At 37.9% G+C, this 18,654-nt stretch overlaps 1 protein-coding gene across 2 annotated transcripts in view; it reads left to right on the top strand.

Moving 5' to 3' along the window:
- Positions 1-650: 650 nt before the first annotated feature.
- The window catches only part of F5 (coagulation factor V), a 38,005-nt gene continuing 20,001 nt past the window's right edge, over positions 651-18,654 (top strand). The window contains exons 1-9 of one of the 2 annotated variants that reach the window (XM_064644329.1): positions 651-1,179; positions 7,463-7,554; positions 8,923-9,045; positions 10,317-10,529; positions 13,384-13,527; positions 14,464-14,685; positions 15,293-15,458; positions 17,215-17,392; positions 18,457-18,559. In XM_064644329.1, coding sequence (XP_064500399.1) covers positions 8,985-9,045; positions 10,317-10,529; positions 13,384-13,527; positions 14,464-14,685; positions 15,293-15,458; positions 17,215-17,392; positions 18,457-18,559 — 1,087 coding nt within the window. In that variant the 5' untranslated portion in view covers positions 651-1,179; positions 7,463-7,554; positions 8,923-8,984. Of the gene's footprint in view, positions 1,180-3,336; positions 4,401-7,462; positions 7,555-8,922; positions 9,046-10,316; positions 10,530-13,383; positions 13,528-14,463; positions 14,686-15,292; positions 15,459-17,214; positions 17,393-18,456; positions 18,560-18,654 lie in introns of those variants that run through there. The other variant, XM_064644328.1, reaches the window with a different exon arrangement.

Genomic DNA, 18,654 nt, shown 5'->3' with positions numbered 1-18,654 from the left:
GAAAATTCAACTATATGAAAGAAGAAAAATTTAATTAGTCCAGAATATCGTACCTATTGTTGGAAGTAGGTATGTATACAACTTGATAAGAGGCTCTCTTTTTGTTTTTGATAATCCAGTTTCATTTGCAGCAAGGTTTTATGATAAAAAGATGCAAATCTTCCTAGTTGCAAACTGTTGCACTGATACCCTTACTGTTGTTATTCTCTACAGAAAGAAATCCAAGTTGAATATGCTGCTAGACTGACTTAGCATGAAGGCAGCTGCTCCCGTGTTGCATATCAGTTGTAAGCCTGGGCAAATACAGAAATCTCTTAGTAAAGAAGACAAACTGGAACAGAGAGAACACAAACATTGAGTAGGAGCAAAATTCTTTCTCGAGCCAAACTGGAAATTTTCTGATGAAAATTAAACACACAGAGGGAAAAAAAAAATTTTGTTTGAGTCAGTCCAAAATTTTGAACAACACATCATTAATGCAGTTTTTGAAGACAGGAAGCTAGTGTATCCTCTTCTCTTTTTGTCCATTAAAAGGATTTTTTTTTTCAGACCACGAGTCAATGGTCTTAGACAAATTTGTTAAAGCACTGAAATTACGTTTTATAGTACTTAGAAAATAAACATATTTCTTTTTCTCTGAAACTGCATTGAATTCAGCATTTCTATGCAAATAGTTTTGAGTCCTGCTAAATAATTGTTTTTGGCAAACATTGATTGAAGAAACACTCAGTTCTAACAAAGGACACGTGCTTTCCTCCTAGGGAAAAATACAGGTTTAAAACTTGTGAATGTATTTAGGTTTAAATCAACATGATTATCTGTCTTCTTGAACCCTGTAGTGCCAGGGAAATATGAAACACCCTTCTGAGTTCTTACTACCTTCTAGTGTGTTTATGAACACAGAAGTCACACAGCCTGCCTTCCCTTAACAGAATGTGTTCTTGTGAGGGCTGTCACCAAAACACATACACATCTTCCTTTTGTATAAGTTGCTATCTGAAAGAAAGCCAAAGTTTCTCTACCATCTTTTCTTTTTGCCTGCTCATGTGGTTTTTTGGCACAGCACACCTACTTTAAACTTCTAAAATGTGCTATTTCACAGATTAACCTTTCTTGGCTTTAGGGCCTACTTGCAGAAGTGAAGATGGTTTCTGTTCCCAGTTCTGCCTGGAAGATTTGGTAAGTGCCCCCTCTGTCTTTTACCTACTTCAGAAGCACGTGTTCACTGCTGATCAATAATTAACTCCTTGTTTGCCCATGAAATCCGTCCACTCTGCACTAAACAAAGTGCGCTCGCTGGACCACTGCGCATTGATTCGTGTGTTTGGATGAGAGACACAGAGATAGATCTCTGCTGGGGCATTATTAGCAACCAATTCCAGAATTGTTTTACAACCTTTTCTTTCCTCTCTATATGATCTCCATCTCCCTCCTCATCACTGTAATACAATTGTGAAAACTGATGTCAGCCATCAGGATATGAGTGCCCGCTGGCACTTAGGACAGTGTTTGTGATGAAGTAGATCCAAGTTTGTCGTGGGTCAGAATGTATAATTTGCAGAAAGTTGTATATCAGTACTCTTCCACTCTTTGGAAAGATCTATTCTTAATTTCTCGGGCTCAGCCTAGGCTGTTCTGGGTGCAAAACTGGAAATGCCAGTTAATTTTACAGGTCAGCTTTAGAGCAGGACTGGGAGCATCCTCTTCTAGTATGTTTTCACATGTAGCATAACAAGAATCAAGTTTATAATTACTAGGTGTCAGAACAGACAGTAATCTCACCCAGTTAGAAGATGCAGACCCACTTTTAGTGTTAAAAGGTATTGCTTATGCTTCTCTTTCCATGCTTTGTTTTCATTTGGCATTTCTGTACATCCCAAAGGTACTGCTTTGTTTTGGGAACAGCATTGCTCATTGTGCTGCAGAGATTGTCTTGCCATCCTGGACTAGACCCACACTCCTCTGTGCATGGCTTTTGATGACATGATCTTTTGATGTTGCTGGTGAAATGTAATTTACATTTGAACATGTGGGTAGGCAGTGAGGATAAAATATGAAGTTTGCAACATGTGAAGTGTCGTGAAGTAGAAAAAAAGATAACAGCTAAATATATGAGTAGCCAGTAAAACTGCATTATCTTGGAAGACTTCAGCCTGACTAACATCTTCTGTAGTCACTTGTCCTGTGACTAATAGTATTAGCTTGCAGGTAACCAATGCTAACTAAAAAAATTATATGTATGTATTAGACTTTCACCACATCAGACAAGAGGATATAATTGCAGATATTAGAAATTAGTGGTCAGGTGGAAGGGAACAAAGTCTTTGGATTATTAATAATGATTTTCAGAACACTGTGAAACTTCCTGAAGCCTAGAGACAATGTGATATAGTAGCTTAAATAAAAGAAAAAAAAACAAACAAGACTGAACCAGATGATTTCAATCAGCTCAATTTCATATTGATACTAGGAGCATGGGAAGAGGAGAAAATAAGGAAGTAGCCATTGTTGGACTGCTTGTTCTTAAAGCGTTAAAAAAGGGTAATACATAGTAATCAATGTAGCTTAATGGAAAGTATATCTAATCTAATGTTATACTGTTCTTTAAAACTGTCAGTATTATCAGTCACCCGTAAAAAAGTAATTACTTTTACCTTTAGATTGGTACTGCATTATTCATGGACTAAGAAATTTAAAAATACAACTCCCAAATTCATAAAAATTGATGAAAGAGAAATAACAAATTGATGTCAGCTTTAATGATGCCCAACTCACAGACACAAAGCAAGGGGGATTAAACAAGTATTCTGGGTATTAATTTCTAGCCTGCAATATTTTGGCTTTTTATTACAGGGAAGAATTATTAGAAATCTACTTATAGTGGAAATTTCAAATGCAAACAGTTCATTAAACAGAATCACAGGAAGACTTGCTTAAAGTGAAAAATATACCACCATGTCTGTAGTCTTATGCTGTCTAAGTGATCATAATTGCTTTCAGGTTTAAGTATGAAATGACCCTGAAGTTTGGTAGGGAGCATTTAGCTATTTATCTTCATCATTTTTTTTTTTCCCAACCATCTTCCCTATTTGTTCTAAGGCCATATGGTATCATACAGTTTGGATAGAATTAACCAAGCTACTACTTAGGCCATTCTGCTTTTAAACAATATATCAAGAACTGGTCAGGTTTTCTTTAGAAGTACTCTGAGAAAATGTTGTCCTTTTTGTCTAGTTCTGGAGTAGAATTATTTTGATTTGATGGTTTAGGTAATTTTTTCATGAAAACATTAGCAAAACATTATTGAAAAAGTTGTTTTCATCTTCTGTCCATGAAAAAAATAGATAGGGATTTTTATTTTTTTGAGTAATTGAGCATGCAGGAAACATGATCAACAATTTTCTTGTTTTGACAAACTTCTCAGCACTGGCAAAAGCAGGGAAACATTTTTTGTGACATCAGTGATGAGCTTATCGAAAGGTATTTTCCTAATGATTTCTCATTAGATAAATGTCAACAGACCGTAGTCAAGACTAGATGAAAAGTCTCCAGGCTGACCTGTTAGCTGCCACTGAGAAGCCCATTCGTTACCCATTACCTGAGGTATTTGGGAGTGTAGTGGGAACCAGACTGAAGCTGACAACATGTTTGGAAAGGTTACTGGCTTGCTACTATGCAGTACATGGTGACGTGAACTAGATTTAGCTCTGCACCCACTTCTAGTTCCCACACCTAATGCCTCAGCATTTTGCTTTTAAACTGGGAATTATTTCTTAGGAAGCGTAGCATCTACCTGGGAAATTTCCATCAGTGGGTTTCTGTTTTCTGGGAAGACAGAAAGTATGCCCCCCCTTCTTCCTAACCATGCAAGTCAAACATCCTGTAATTGAAGTAATCCAAATAATTGTCTTCTGCCTCTGATATCCTGCTGCTTCAGTACACAGTGACCCAACCACAGTCTGTAGTGGGGCTTTGGCTGCTCCTCCTTGGTGCTTGTCCCTTGCTGAAGGTGATGTGGAGGAGGGGAAGGAAGGTAGTTCAAACAGTTTTTTATCTCTTTTGGATCCCTGTCAGTAAGGGGAGGAGGAGGTGAAGAGCAATGACCTGAGCGTAGCAAATGCTGTTACCCTCTTGCATCATAATTATTTCATTTCTGAGGGGAAGTTAGAAGCAGCAACAGCAATAAAAGCAGCAGTTTCTGCCTTGTCCTCCAGAGCAGCATCAACAGGCATCTGTACCATGACACTGCACTGCATGGGTCTGTTTCTCTTGCTTGTGCTGGGTTCGTGGTGGCCAGACTCAGAGAAACGTGTGGCGGGAGCTGTGAAGGTCAGGGAGCACTATATAGCTGCTCAGATCACTAGCTGGACCTACAAACTGGAATCTGAGGAAAAGTCCAGGTAACAAAGTACAGAATAAGAAGGATAAAACTAGTCCTTCCTTGTGACTGAAAAGTGGTTTGTGTCTCCTGTCTCCTGTGGAATTCTAGAGACCAGGAGGACTTTAGAGCCTGTTGAATTCAGAGGAGCTTGATTTACTTTAAACAGCATGATCTGAACTAGAGCCAGTGAAGTATTAAAAGCTCCTTTTTATTTGCTTCATTAGTGGATAGAATTATTTTTATATTTTCAGAGTGCTTTTGTTAAATATGTTCCAGGTCTTGCTTTTGTCATCTTCTGTGTAGGTCAGTGCTTGTTGCTCATGGTTTTCTAAGGTATTTATTTTAGGTATATGGATTTTGAGCAATGTTAAGTTGAGCCATGGTTTGTAAGATTTCAAAAATTATCATGTTTTAGAATTTGCTGAAGGAATAAATATGTTCCAGTTTGGATACTGTCACTTTCACTGAAATCAAAGCCTGATGAACTTTGGAACTAGCTATGTTGTTTCTGAGTTGTTCAGTAGTTTTGTGAGATGTACGTCCTGAGTTCTGCCGAGTAAAGGATCAAGCATTGCTATACTTTGTTAAGTGAAACTACTAATTTCATTTTTTTTCAGAGGGCATTGCAGAATGGCCAGCCTACCTGCATACACCAATCAAGCATATAAAATATGTTATTTGTTTTACCACTGTTATCCTTAGGATTATAAACACTGCAAGTACAATGCTACAGAGTACAGAATGTGGATGTAATTTAGAATTCTGCTTAAATTAGGCAAAAAAATTACTAAAAATTAAATATTAAAATTAATTTAAAATTACTTGTTCTCCTACATTGAAAGTATATTTGGATGCTGCTGCTTTTTTATATATATTGGTGAATTACTTGTTTTCCTTATTTTTTGTGTTTGTAATTTTTTTCTTCTAAACATGTATTGTGTTTTGGGATAATATGGAAAAGATATTTCCAATTCAGACTGTGACTTTATAACTGTTCTTTTTCTCAAGACTTAATTAAAACAAAGTTTCTGTGATTTCTAAAACCCCACTTGGAAATTAAATACAGCTGGTATAAGCATAATGTCAAACTGGCAAGACAGAAGAAAATGGGATTTAAATGTAGGAACATGAAGCCAAATGTCATTTAAGTATTGACCTGGGCATGTGAACTTACTGTTTAGAACTTCATTCCCTTCTGCACTGGGTGCATCAATATAAGCATCAACTGCTGTTTCGTTAAATGTCACGTTGTGGATAGACTGTTTCATGCAGTACAGACTCACAAGACTGTCTCAAACCTCAGTTGAAGTACTCTGGGATAACTCAGGAATATTTCATACACAAAGCCTATTGAGTTATCTGTCATAAATATTTAGAGCAAGTCCCATCCCAAATGACCAATGAATTTTGTAGAGCTTATAGAAATTTAACTTAAAAACAAAGCAAACAAACAAACAAAAAAGCCCCCAGCAACGTCCCCCCAAAAAACCCAATACAAAGATACTCACTGAGAAAAAGCTAATGGCTTGGATTCCAAAGGCATTGGGATTTGTAACTTGTGCTAGTTTCAGTACAAACTGAATGTCTAAATACAGTGGTAAGAATCTGATACTTTGCTGCTTTTAGTTCTAAAAACTGAAGAGAGGCTGAAAAGAAAATGGATTCTTCCTGAACTTTTTTCTTAATTTTCTGATCATACAGACTAGAAAAGGATACCTAACTTCTCTGAGTATTGGTCTTACCTTCGTAGAGGTTTGTTACTATGTACAAGTGATATTTATAAGGCACTTAAGAGCAAAGTGAAAATGTATTATTCTGTGCATGCAGTGTTGCTGCTGCAGTTCCTAAAAGTTATGTAACTATGCCTGCGGTCTGAGATTTCTGAAGTGTTAGTGAGCTCTGTATTTTGTTCCTTCTAGCTGTACAATTAGCACTGATAAATTTCCTCTTTCACCCCTTGGTCTTACGTGCATATCCTATTGAACATTGCCACGTTAGGGCAGCACTTGTCAATGCAGGTTATGGATCAGGTCCTTCTCTTTAAACAGTTAAAGTTTTATCAGTGACTAACAAGTGGGGAATGGATTGAAACACGACCTGCTTCTGCCTGATTCTGCTATTGTGAGTGAGTGTCACAGAGGAATTTACAGAAGATCTCTCAAAAAGAGATCTCCCCCTTATGGACCCTGGATGTCACTGAAGTGAACTCCCTGTGATATCTCTGCTCAGCCTCTCCATGCTTGAGCAGACCATCAGCTCCCTACTGTCAAATGTGACTGAAATGGCATTCCAAAGAAAGCAAGTGTAATTACTGTTGGATTCAGTCATCATACATACTAAAATAAATCAACCAATAAATGTGAAAGGCTATTATCCCTCCAGCCCTCTTCTCATCATTATTTCCATTACAAAAGTTTGGTGTGCTGGTTTCCTTCTGTTTGCTTAAATATTTTCTAAGAAAACATTGTGTGGTCTACTGGGTGCCAAATTATTTATGTAAGAAGACTAAGGGCACTTGCAGTGTTTCTCATTTTCTAACTTGCTGTGAGATCCTTAATTGTTGTCAGAGGAGAATTTTGTGCTTGCCTCCAAGGTCATTGCTGTGACAGGAGCTTGCTGTTAATGCTGTTGTAGAATCCTTCTGGTGAGTCTTGAAGTTCAAGCATGGGGCTGAGTAAAAAGAAAGTCAGGTTTCTTTCACTGTGTTTTGTCAGATGCTTTCTAGTTTAAACATGGTCGAGACATCTTCATCTGTGTCTTGGACAAAACAAAGACATCTTCATCCCAGAATCAAGAAGACCTACAGATACCACCAGCAAAATCAGGGGTGAACTGTGCTAGGTACTGTAATTGAATGTCCCATATGAAATGATCTAGCTCAGGAACATCATAGTTACAATAGAGTAAGAAGGAAGAAGACACTACGAAGAGTTAGACTGTGTGATTTGCCTTTAGCAAAATGTGCAAGTGATTAAATGTAATTCCAGGCTTCATTTTCTGAGAATATCCATTAAGCAGCAATGGCATCTCTTAGAATCTTTGTCCTTTCAAAGTTTTTTTTTGTAACTCTTTTGGTTTCAGATTGGAACACCCACATCCTGTGTTTAAGAAAATTTCTTACAGAGAATATGAAGGGGATTTTAAAAAAGAAAAGCCAGCAAATACATTTGCAGGTAAACAGGAAGGAAATGTTCTGAGTATTTTTGTTTGTTGCTTGTTTTAAATCCAGTGACAACCTAAGCAAGGTTGTATTTCTGTGTCCATTGTTTGCACATGAACCAAATAAGCACAGAGGATGAGGTCTCCACAGTGCACGAGGCTTTCAAAGGCCATAGAGAGGCTGGACTCTCAGAGGCTGTGACTGTCTGCAAATTAATTGCAGTGTACAAAGTTGCTCCCTTTGTTTTCAGCATCTGATGAGACTTCCCATATGCATTTAGATTTGTATGGCACTGTCACAATGGTGTCACTGTAAATTCACATGGAAAGAGCCCAAGGCCTGAGGCTAAGTATGTTTCTGATAGATCAGTGAAAAGGAAAAACTCTAAGGATGAGTGTGAAAGATGTCCCCTTGCCTTTGTGCCTGTTACTGCTTGCAGATGTTTTAAGTGGATGGAAGCAAGTTCTCATACTCATGCCATACATAAGTATGGTACTTGTGCTCTGGTACTTAGGCAGAATGCTTATGTAGTCTGTCTGGGTTTCATGTTAATAGATAAAATAATTTCAGATGTTGTGTGTTCAGATTTAGATTTCAAAGTAAATGCGTGTGAGGTTGCTGATATGAAATTATGACAAGTTGCCCTGAAAGACCTAGTCTATGATCTGATTCCTTTCAGTTTTATTTGTTCTCCCATGTTTTCCAAATCTGCTTCTTTCTAATTTACAAAATAGTTTACAAGAAAAGAGCCTAATAAGCCAAAAGTTGTCATAGCAGTTTCATCCATTGCTTATTTTTGCAACATGGGGAGTAGGGATAAAAGCTCCTCTTGAAACCTTTTGCAGGAAATGCCTCAAGAAATTTGCAACATGGATCTGATTATTTATTTGGATAACATTTTGGGATGGAAAGATCTTTTTGTTCTGTGACTTCTGGCATTGAGAGTGCTACTCAGAGAAATGTGCTTGAATGCCTTTCTCTAAAGTCTTAAACTGTAAAATGTCTGTCTTCCTAAAACTGTTTAATTAAATTGTATATGAAGAATAGCTATAAATTTCTAATGAACCTCAACATGAATCTTTTGATAATTTTTTTGTATCTGGAAATAACTTCCCTCCTTCCCCCAATCTATTATTTCCTGTGATTTTTAACTGCAAGTTACAAGATATACAATTTATAACATTCTTGGCTAAGAGCTGCAGGATTTAAATCCCCATATGCCTTTTTACGGGCAAATCTTCATTGCAGTGATATTACATTCTTTGTATCAATTTTGCAACTTATACTTTGCGAGCTGATATTTCTTAATGGGGGAGAGAATTCTTTGTTACACTAACCATAGTGCTTTGCTCATATTTTCCTCTGTCTTAAATAACTACAGGACTTCTGGGACCAACTCTGCGTGCTGAAGTGGGAGATACTCTAGTAGTTCACCTTAAAAATATGGCTGACAAGCCAGTCAGTATTCATCCCCAAGGCCTAGTTTACAGCAAACATGAAGAAGGTAAATGCTGTAAAAACTCTGTTTTTTGTTCATTTACTTGTAAAGTACTGCATGAAATATTGAGAGAGGTCCAGACGGATGTTAGAGGATACATGTAGCACAAATATGTGTTGATCCTGGGTTGAAACATCACATCCATTGTTAGCTCCTTTCTTGTTCATCAGTGTATTATTAGAATCTAATAATACACTGTCCAGGAATATTAGTGTCTAGGAATATTAGTGTCACCTGACATGTGCAGTCTCCTGACCAGCTGCCTGTGTGCTGACACTGTTCCACAGAATCGCAGAGTGGTTAAGGTTGGAAGGTACTTCTGGAGGTCATTGGTGCACCCCCATGTAATTGCAAAATATTTTATTTTGGGACATGTAAACTCTTAAATACAGGTGTTAAAACCTTTTCCAAATCCCTTTCAATAGCATACATCAAAGCATTATTGGTAAAGGCATTTAACAATGCTGATCGTGCTGCTGTGATACTCAGCACTTAATGCTCAGCCTTGTGGTGTTTTGCTCCTGGAACCCTCATGAGACGAGCAAAAAGAGATCATAAACTATGACTAAATTAACAGTAAAATGTCTGCACCAGCACAAAGCGAGTTTGATTGCTCGTGCTTCTTGGATTGCCCTGCCCTGGGTACTGAGGCAGAGCTCTGACCTGCAGTTTACAAATTTATTCAAGGCTTTGTTTGCTGTGTGGGTACAAAAAGAGTTTTGCAACCCCATCTCAGAGTCGAACATCTCATGGGAAGTGATAGGTGGTTCAGTTTGACTTATTAATGTGCCTCTTGCACCTAGGATTTTGATTCTCTGGCTCCCCTTTGTCATATTGCAAATCTGTTGGATATGGCAGGAACAGATATGAGCCATTACTGCTCATTATCTGGAAATGCAGTGTACAAAAGGCCTAAGGCAGCAAGGCAATGCCAGCCCACACAGTGGCTTTATGACATTGAGGAAGGTGACAAAGTGAGCAGCATTCCTCTGCAGAGCATCAGTGGGCAGAGGCTGAAGCTTAGTCAGACTAATGAAGAGCCCAACCTTTTGACAGTGGTGACAGTTCTAGGAAATCTTTTATCCGTCAGGATGGTGGGGTAGCTACTCTCCCCATGCTACTCTCCCCAGTGTGAGTGGAATCATGAGTTATCTGTTTGAAGCTGAAGTATCATATAGGCAAGACACAAAGCTTTTGGAACTGATTGTAGGAGGATATTCAAGCTGTTTTAATTGCTCTTTGTCTTCATGCCACCCTACTGACTCTTTTCTTGGCAGGCTCCCTGTATGATGACAGAACATCATTTGCAGAAAAACGAGATGATGCTGTACTTCCAGGCCAGGTCTATACATATGTGTGGGATATATCAGAAGAAGTTGGTCCAAGAGAAGCTGACCTTCCTTGTCTTACTTATGCTTATTATTCTCATGTGAACATGACAGTGGATTTTAACTCTGGTTTGATTGGAGCACTGCTTATCTGTAAGAAAGGTAATGAAATGCTTTAAGACTACCATGAGGTAATAGTTTCATTTCTTAACAAAGTTAAGGCTGTATGATATTGAGGGAAGATACATTATTTTCTTTTTCACATTTTTACATTCAGTGTAAAATAAATGGGTTTTAACATCATTCTTTTAGATATTAAAGTTTTTAAATGCCAGCTTTCATGCATCCTATAATTATAGGATGTGCAGAGAGCATTATTAAATAGATACATTTGCCTGTATTGATTGCATTTTCAGTTGCTTAACTGCTAAATATATGACCTCAAATTGCCTGTCTTAGAATATATACTTTTTAAAACTTCATTCAAAATGATTCAGCCACTTCAGAGAATAAGGCAAGAAATAATAGTTTTACCCATGTCTTTTAAAGGCTATCTGATCAAGAGCCTGGAGCATTCTCTCTTCTGTAAGAGCTTAAAATTGCAGAGCAATATGTCTTTTGCTAGTCATTTGAAAATATGGACAAATTTGAACAGATTATAAGTCTTAAAATTGTTTTTGCATGCAATCAGAGACTTTAGATTTTAGCAGTCTGAACCATTGAATTCCATCTCCACTAATCTGGTATCTTGTAGGATTTGTAAATAGCTGCTAGATACATACCACTGGTTTGAGGGACATTTGAAACAGTACGCCATCCTGTAAGCTACTTAAACTTCTTGCTGGTCCCTTAAATTATAAGTTTTTCCAAGTTGTATATCCTTGTTATAGTGAAAGCACTGTGAGTTATTTGACTCGATCCTCTTTCTGCAGTTTGAGTCAAAAATTTTGTATAGACTGTAGACTGCAGACTGCATGGACTTGGACCTCAAAGTTTTCCTGAAAGTAAACATAAAGTTAGTTTGGTGTGGGGTTACACAAGAACACTCTCCTGACTGATAGATACCCATTATATTACCTTAAAGGAGTGGCATTACTATTAATTATCTTCCTTCTGCTTTGGTTGTTTGTGGGTTTTTTTGAGAATTGGTGCTTTTAGTATTATCTAGGACTTGTTATTTTCCTAGTTTCTTAGGGTTTCATTTCTTTCTCTGTGTTTCTGTGATTATATGCATTTCATGGTATTCTGGTGGAGCTAATCTGGACAATTACTTTGAAATTATTTCCTTTTCAGGCTTCTCGAATTCATGCATATATTGTGGGCTTCTGCTGGATATGAATTTGAATATGTTTGACCAGTACCTTAAAGCCAATTTGACCATATGTTTCTAGCTAGAGCAAAGACAAACAGCTCACTATGCACATTTTTAAGATTTCTGAACACAGTTGCTTCAACTGGGCCCTGTATATGGCAGGTGTGCAATATATCTGTGTGTTTGTTCTGCCTGGTATGGAGGTAATTTTCTTCACAGCAGCAAATATGGTGCTGTGTTTTGGATTTGTGGCTAAATAGCATTGATAATATACCCACCCATGCTAGAGCTATTGCTGAGCAGAGCTTGCACAGTGTCAAGGCTTTCTCTTTTTCCTGCTCAGACTTCCCCAGTTAGTTGGCTGGGGGTGGACAAGAGGTTGAGAAGGGACCCGTCTGGACAGGTGAACCAAATAGGCCAAAAGGATATTTTCTACCATACAACATCATTATCCAATAAAAAATGGAGGTGGAGGAAGAAGCAGCAATGTGGGGAGAATGGGGGCGTGTTGACTTGTTGACTTCCAGGGTGGCTGTTCCTGGGTGTCAGCCAGCTTGTGGGAGATAATGAGTGATTTCTTCTGTGTTGCTTGTTTTTTATCCATCTTCCTTCACCTTTGAACTATCTTTATTGACCCATGAGTTTACTAATTTTTGTTCTTCCTGTTTTCTCTCCTGTCCTATTGAGGATGGGAAGGCACTGAAGTGGCTGTGTGTGTGTTTGGCTGCTCGTTGCAGTCAACTCATCACATCCGGACACATTAAGAGCAGCATAGGTGGTGAAGGTTGTAAGAAGTGGACTTTTGAGTTAAAGCGCTGCCTGAATGTTCTTTGCATGACAAGTAAATAAATTCCTCTGTTGATTTGAGCCTTCTTTTATGAAAGAAAACAGGACTCTCATAAATAAAAGGGATTGTATTAAAGATAATTGCTTCCACTGCCTCTTTTCCTAAATAGAATTATCAACAAGTTCCCAAATTTTTAGTCCCTGCAGTCCAGAGGTATCAGATTATGTACTGAAAGTAGCAAATGGAAGTTTTTGATGTGAGCAATCCACAGAAAGATCAGTAAAATAACACCAGTTCTGTGTGACATGTCCAGAATGAATTCTGCTTCTTGATAGAATTTGCACCTGTATCACAAAATCAACTGGACAATTTATTGTACCTGATCACAAAATCAACTGGACAATTTATTGTACCTGATCTGTTTCAGTAGTATCTGTTGAAGTCTTTTGTATGTAAATGTTGTTTGGTGAGTTTTAAGCTTTTTAAAAGTGCCGATTACCCTCAGTGTAGTTCTTGAAAAGGTACTGTTCCACTGCTGGTGACTCTGCCATCGTTCTCTGTGCCTCACAGTCTCAAAAGGGAGGGCAGCACCTGATTGTGAACAGAAGGTGTTTGGCACTCCCATTCATTAAGGCAATCCCTACAGCACATTGCCAGAAATGTCTGACACAATTCATTGCATGGTGTTTATCTCTTCTGGGATATTACAGACTTTTGATTTTGTGGTTACCCAACCCAAAAGTACTTTCAGAAATAAAATCATGTTATGAGTGTTCTCAAGGTCTTATTTTGGTCAGGCTCTGCCATTACATGGTAACAGGGGAACAAGCTATTAAATATACATGAATGCAACTGCATGGATGTGAAAACTGCTTTGCTTCTGCTTCAAAATGAAACCTGTTGTTTCTCCTTCATAGGAAGCCTAAATGAGGATGGGTCACAGAAACTTTTTGACAGGGAGTATGTACTGATGTTTGGTGTGTTTGATGAAAACAAGAGTTGGCAAAAATCAGCATCAGTCAAGTACACAATTAATGGCTATACTGATGGAACATTACCAGGTACTGTTCAGGCTTGTGTGAAATGAAATTAGCATTGATGAACATTGAATATTACCTTTATTTGCTTTTCATGCATGTAAATAGGAATGTGAAGAAATGGTAGAAAAAGGCTGTAGCCTTTTTTTAGAATGTGTCTGTGAGCATCTAAATTCTAGAATAAAAGCTGTGTTGCTGGAAGGAAGTCATGACAAATTGCTGATAGGAACAATAAGATTACTTCTTAGAAGTATTCTGCTTGAAGAACAGGATTATTAACTCTAAAAAGAAATTAAATTCCCTCAATTTTTTACTCAGCTGATGGGGGGAGAGTAATGTGGTTAAGTGGTTTGTTTTACAGCATATAGAACATACTAGGTGAAGAACTTCCTGGAAGTAGAAAGTCAATTACCAGTAAGTGAGAAGACTAGGAAGGTGGTAATGGGGCTATTTTATTGCTAGTGTTTTTCCCTTGTTCTCCTAAGGATCTACTTTTATATCTCTCTCCCATCCATTGAGCAAATACAAAAGGGTGTCTTAAGTGGTTTTTTTAAGCAAACATTGGTTAGGGTAGTTACTGTCACTAGATACCATGTCATTCTGTAGCTTGGATCCTTGCTTTGTTTGCCTCTTTCCCTGCCCTGCTCCTCCTCTCACCCCCCAAACAAGGACAGATCAGCTTTCCAAAAGAGGGCATTCCTTTTGTGCCACCTCACTGTAAGTTAGGTGGTCACTTCCAGATAAGATGTAAACACCTATCTTTCACTAACATACAACATTTTGGTATCTGTTCCATTTACAACCTTCTGAAACTTCATCTTGTTGCAAACAGTGATCCCAGGAGTCAGATTTCTTTTTTTTTTTTAGTGTTTTGAGTGAAGATTCACTTCAAACTTAGTGTGCATAGGGGACTTGAATGATTTTCCTGTATTCTGAACGCTATTCTTGTGTCTCTTTCAGATTTAGAGGCTTGTGCTTATGACAACATTAGCTGGCACTTGATAGGAATGAGTTCCAAGCCAGAAATTTTCTCCATTCATATCAATGGCCAGTCCTTGGAGCAAAGACATCACCGAGTTTCTACCATTAACCTGGTGGGAGGAGCATCAACCACAGTAAACATGACAGTGACTGAGGAAGGAAGGTGGCTCATATCTTCTCTTGTCCAAAAGCACCTGCAAGGCAAGGAAACATCTATTTATTAGGCACCTGTAGAGTTGTCCTTCTCTTGTTCATGTCGCAAATAGCTTCTACTGTTTTGCAACAGTACAGTTAATCTGTTTCAGGGGGTTTTGTAATTTCACTAAGAAAGCACTGGAGAACTGGGCATTTTGTTGAAATTAAGAATGCATGATGAACTAAAAGACTTACCTGCTGTGTGCAGGTCACAGAGCAACAGTGAATCAATACTCCAGCATCTAAGCTTCTGTGAGCTGTTCAGATAAGCACCATTATAAAATGAGTAAGGAACCACCTGTTTCCTGAGAAACTGAGTAATTTCAGCTAAGGGCAACTCAATCTGATGAAAATATTTGCTGTTATCATCTGAAAGTGGTATCTTTCAGCAATAGTGTTTTAAAATATGAGAGAAATGTCTGTCTTATAAGAGCTGAAGATGTGTTTGGGTTAGGGGGGGAAACAGGAAAATGTAGCTTTCAGGCCCAAAAAGATGGCAGTCAGATGAACAAAGGCTTACTGGCAGCCTTAGCTAAAAGAATGAGAAACACAGTTGGAGTGGTAAGAGCTCATCAAATGGGAAATCACTGTGGTACTGTTTCTTCTCAATTAGCTGGAATGCATGGTTACCTCACTGTAAGAGACTGTGGGGACAAAGAGGTGAAGAGGAGTCAGCTCTCCTATAAAGAACGTCTTATGGTCAAAAACTGGGAATATTTCATTGCTGCAGAAGAAGTTACTTGGGATTATGCCCCAACTATTCCAGACAGCCTTGATAGGTAAAGTAATACTTTGTGAACATAATATGGAATATTAACATGAAATCACAGGATAATTCAGGTTGGAGAGGGCCTCTGAGGATCCAACGGCAAAGTTGGATCCAGTTGCACAGGACCTTATCCAGTTGCATTTTCATTGTCTCCAAGGACAGGGACCCGTCAGCTTTTCTTGGCACCTTTGCAACCTCACAGTGAAAGAGTTTTTCCTTATATCTAATCAGCCTTTCTCATGTTGCACCTTGTGTCCATTGTGTCTCATCTCTTAGCTATGCAACTCTGAGAAGAGTCTGGTCCTGCTTTCTCTATAATACTCAATTTGATAGTTGAAGATAAAAATAAGATGCTCCCTTAGCTATGTCTTCACACAACTGAATAAATCTGGATTTTGCTTGTATATCAAGTGCTCTCTCTCTCTGATCACCATGGTGGCCCTCCACTAGACTCTCACCAGTGTCAATGACTTTCTTAGCTGAGGAGCCCAAAAGTGGACACCTCCTTTTGTCTCTCAAAGGGAGCCCAAAATAGGAAATTGACTCTAGGAATTGCCCAAAGTAGCATATAAGCCTATTTTCTAAAATACTTTTTAACATGAATTCTGCCAAAATAAATAATCCTTAAGAGGAAGGGAAAGGGAGGGGAGGGAGGGAATATTTCTGGAGATTAAGTTTTTAGAAGTTCAGTGCAATAAAGTGTTTAGGGACCGGGAAAAAGAGGTATCTCTCTATAAATGACCTTTACATGGCATCAATGTAGATGTAGTAGAAGTCATAATAAGTAACCATATTGGGCTATTTTGTTCAGCTTCAGATAAATAGAAGGAATTCTGTAACATACATGATGTTTTAGTATACAGTGCTACCAGTGCACTGTAAGGTTAAATTTGCAGTTTGTCAATTCCCCAGTGCCATTCGTGTCTTTACAAGCCTTTACAAGCTGGTATTCATAAGAACCTTTAAGGATCAAGCAGAACAAGACAAATTGCTTATTCTGTAAGGGTTATAGTCTCATATACCTCCTTAGAAATATAGAGCTCACATAATTCCTCCTCCTTTGGCATGATTTGCTTCCCTTATTTGCTCTTGGACTGTATGGAACAAACTTTTATATCTTTCCTGCTAGTCACACAGTTACTTAACCACCTTAGTGCTCTGATTTTCCCCCCTTTGTTCAAAACTACAGAATTTATCCCTGTTTAGTAACCTTTTTTGGAGTGCAAGTGATGATGAACATGTTACTTTGTGTAACTTCCCAGTATTTATCCTAGTTTTGCTCTCAGCATTAAAAATTTTAATGTTTTAAACCTCAGTGTAACACTACTGACTGTATAGTGCTTGACTGGCATTAAGATTATCTGTTCCTATTTCACGTGGAGGCTTTGCTACTGTAAGCAAATTGTTTATTTTTTCTATGCTCAACTATGCTTTTGTAAAAGGAGAACAGTAATTTCTGTTGTCTTACCTTGAAAATGTATCTGATGCTTCAGTTCATTTCTTTCTTGCATGTAAACCCTGTTAAATTAAATGTAAACTCTGATACTAATTGGTCATATGTGATACTGAAACACAAGTAATGGTCCAAGATTCTTCTTACCTAATTTAGGTTAGAATTTGGGGTGAAGAGCGTTAGGTCATTTTGGGGTTTGGATTTTTTTTCAAGCAGTGAAGCTTCTACCAGTTGCTTGAGTACTAATTTTGTATTCTAAAAGATGTTACTATTCAAGTTTTGCTAATCATTTGTCTTTTCCTTTATTTTTAAGACACTATAAAACACAACACTTGGACAACTTCTCAAATCTCATAGGTAAAAGGTATAAAAAGGCTATTTTTAGGCAATACACTGATGCCACCTTCACAAAACGTCTGGAAAATCCCCGCCCAAAGGAAACTGGGATCTTGGGCCCTGTTATCAGAGCTCAACTTAATGACAAAGTCAAAGTAAGTAACATAAATGCAGATATTATTTATTCTGTAGCATAATTTTCGTTGGGGCAGAGATACAAAAGAACCAGTTAGATTTGTATTGTTTGTCAAAACCAGCAAATGTTATAAATATTTGCCCTATTAAAAGGTATGATCACAAGTGACAGTGTTTAGCTTGCACTTTTTGGCATTCCCTCTATATTTTCCATGTTTGTGCTTTATTTTACAACATAAACATGCTTCATTCACACTCTTTGTAAAATACATGTTGACATTGGTCCAAAATGGTAAAAAAGCTAAACTTGGATAGACTTCTGGGGGGATTTGTATGTGAGGCCAAACTTCATGAGTCCCTCCTGTATTATGTTGATTTTTTTTTTCCTGGCTGCGTTAGATGATGGTACTCAATTTCCATATGTTCTTTCATGAAGTTATGCTATGAAACTACAAAGCATTTGCTTGACAGACTTGTGCTGCTGTCACATCCACTTGTCTTTCTGTTGTCACTTAATGATGTATCACAAATTTCTGTGACCTCTAATTTCCATAATTTCCACAATGACTATGTGACTCTGAATTTGGGTTTATCATGTTTTGATTTTTGGGTTTTTCCTTTTTATTTTTCCCCCCTTCTGTTTTCATCAAGAATAGACAGGACATTTTGCCTTTTCCTTGCATATCCACATTGGGTCTTGGAACTGGGGACAAGATTTGGTTTTAAATTTGTTTTCTCCCATGTTGAAGGTTACGAAGAAGTATAGTCAATAACTTCATATTTCCAGCGATAGTGTGTGCCTAGTAAGTGGAAGAACAAGTGTTCTTTTTAGACCTTCCAGAGACCAGGTGTAAGCATCTGAACTTCACTCAGTGGGCTCTACAAAGTCTAGAAGCAGGGTACTAGCATCATTTAGACTGTGGGTTTATATTATCAGACAATATTTATTACATCCCTTTGCCTTTCTGGCACTTCCTGGGCTGAAACCAGGCAAATTCTACCATAGTGGAAACTTTGTTATGTATTCAGACAAGGATTTATTGAATACTAATTTTTTTTTTATTATTTTTGCCTATCAATATAGGTTGTATTCAAAAATAAGGCCAGTCGACCCTACAGCATTTACTTCCATGGAGTGACACTTTCAAAGAATGCAGAAGGAGCTGATTATCCTCTGGACCACACAAGTAAAAAATTTGTGAAATATATTTTGCCTATCACTGACTGTTGTGGATGGTTTCGTTGCTTTGAAGGAGATGCTGTGTCTAGGAATGTGCATGAC

Source organism: Pseudopipra pipra, chromosome 2 (genome assembly GCF_036250125.1).
Source record: "Pseudopipra pipra isolate bDixPip1 chromosome 2, bDixPip1.hap1, whole genome shotgun sequence".
Taxonomy (NCBI): domain Eukaryota; kingdom Metazoa; phylum Chordata; class Aves; order Passeriformes; family Pipridae; genus Pseudopipra; species Pseudopipra pipra.
The sequence above is the reverse complement of the archived record's forward strand: the minus strand, read 5'-3'. Positions and strand labels throughout refer to the sequence as shown.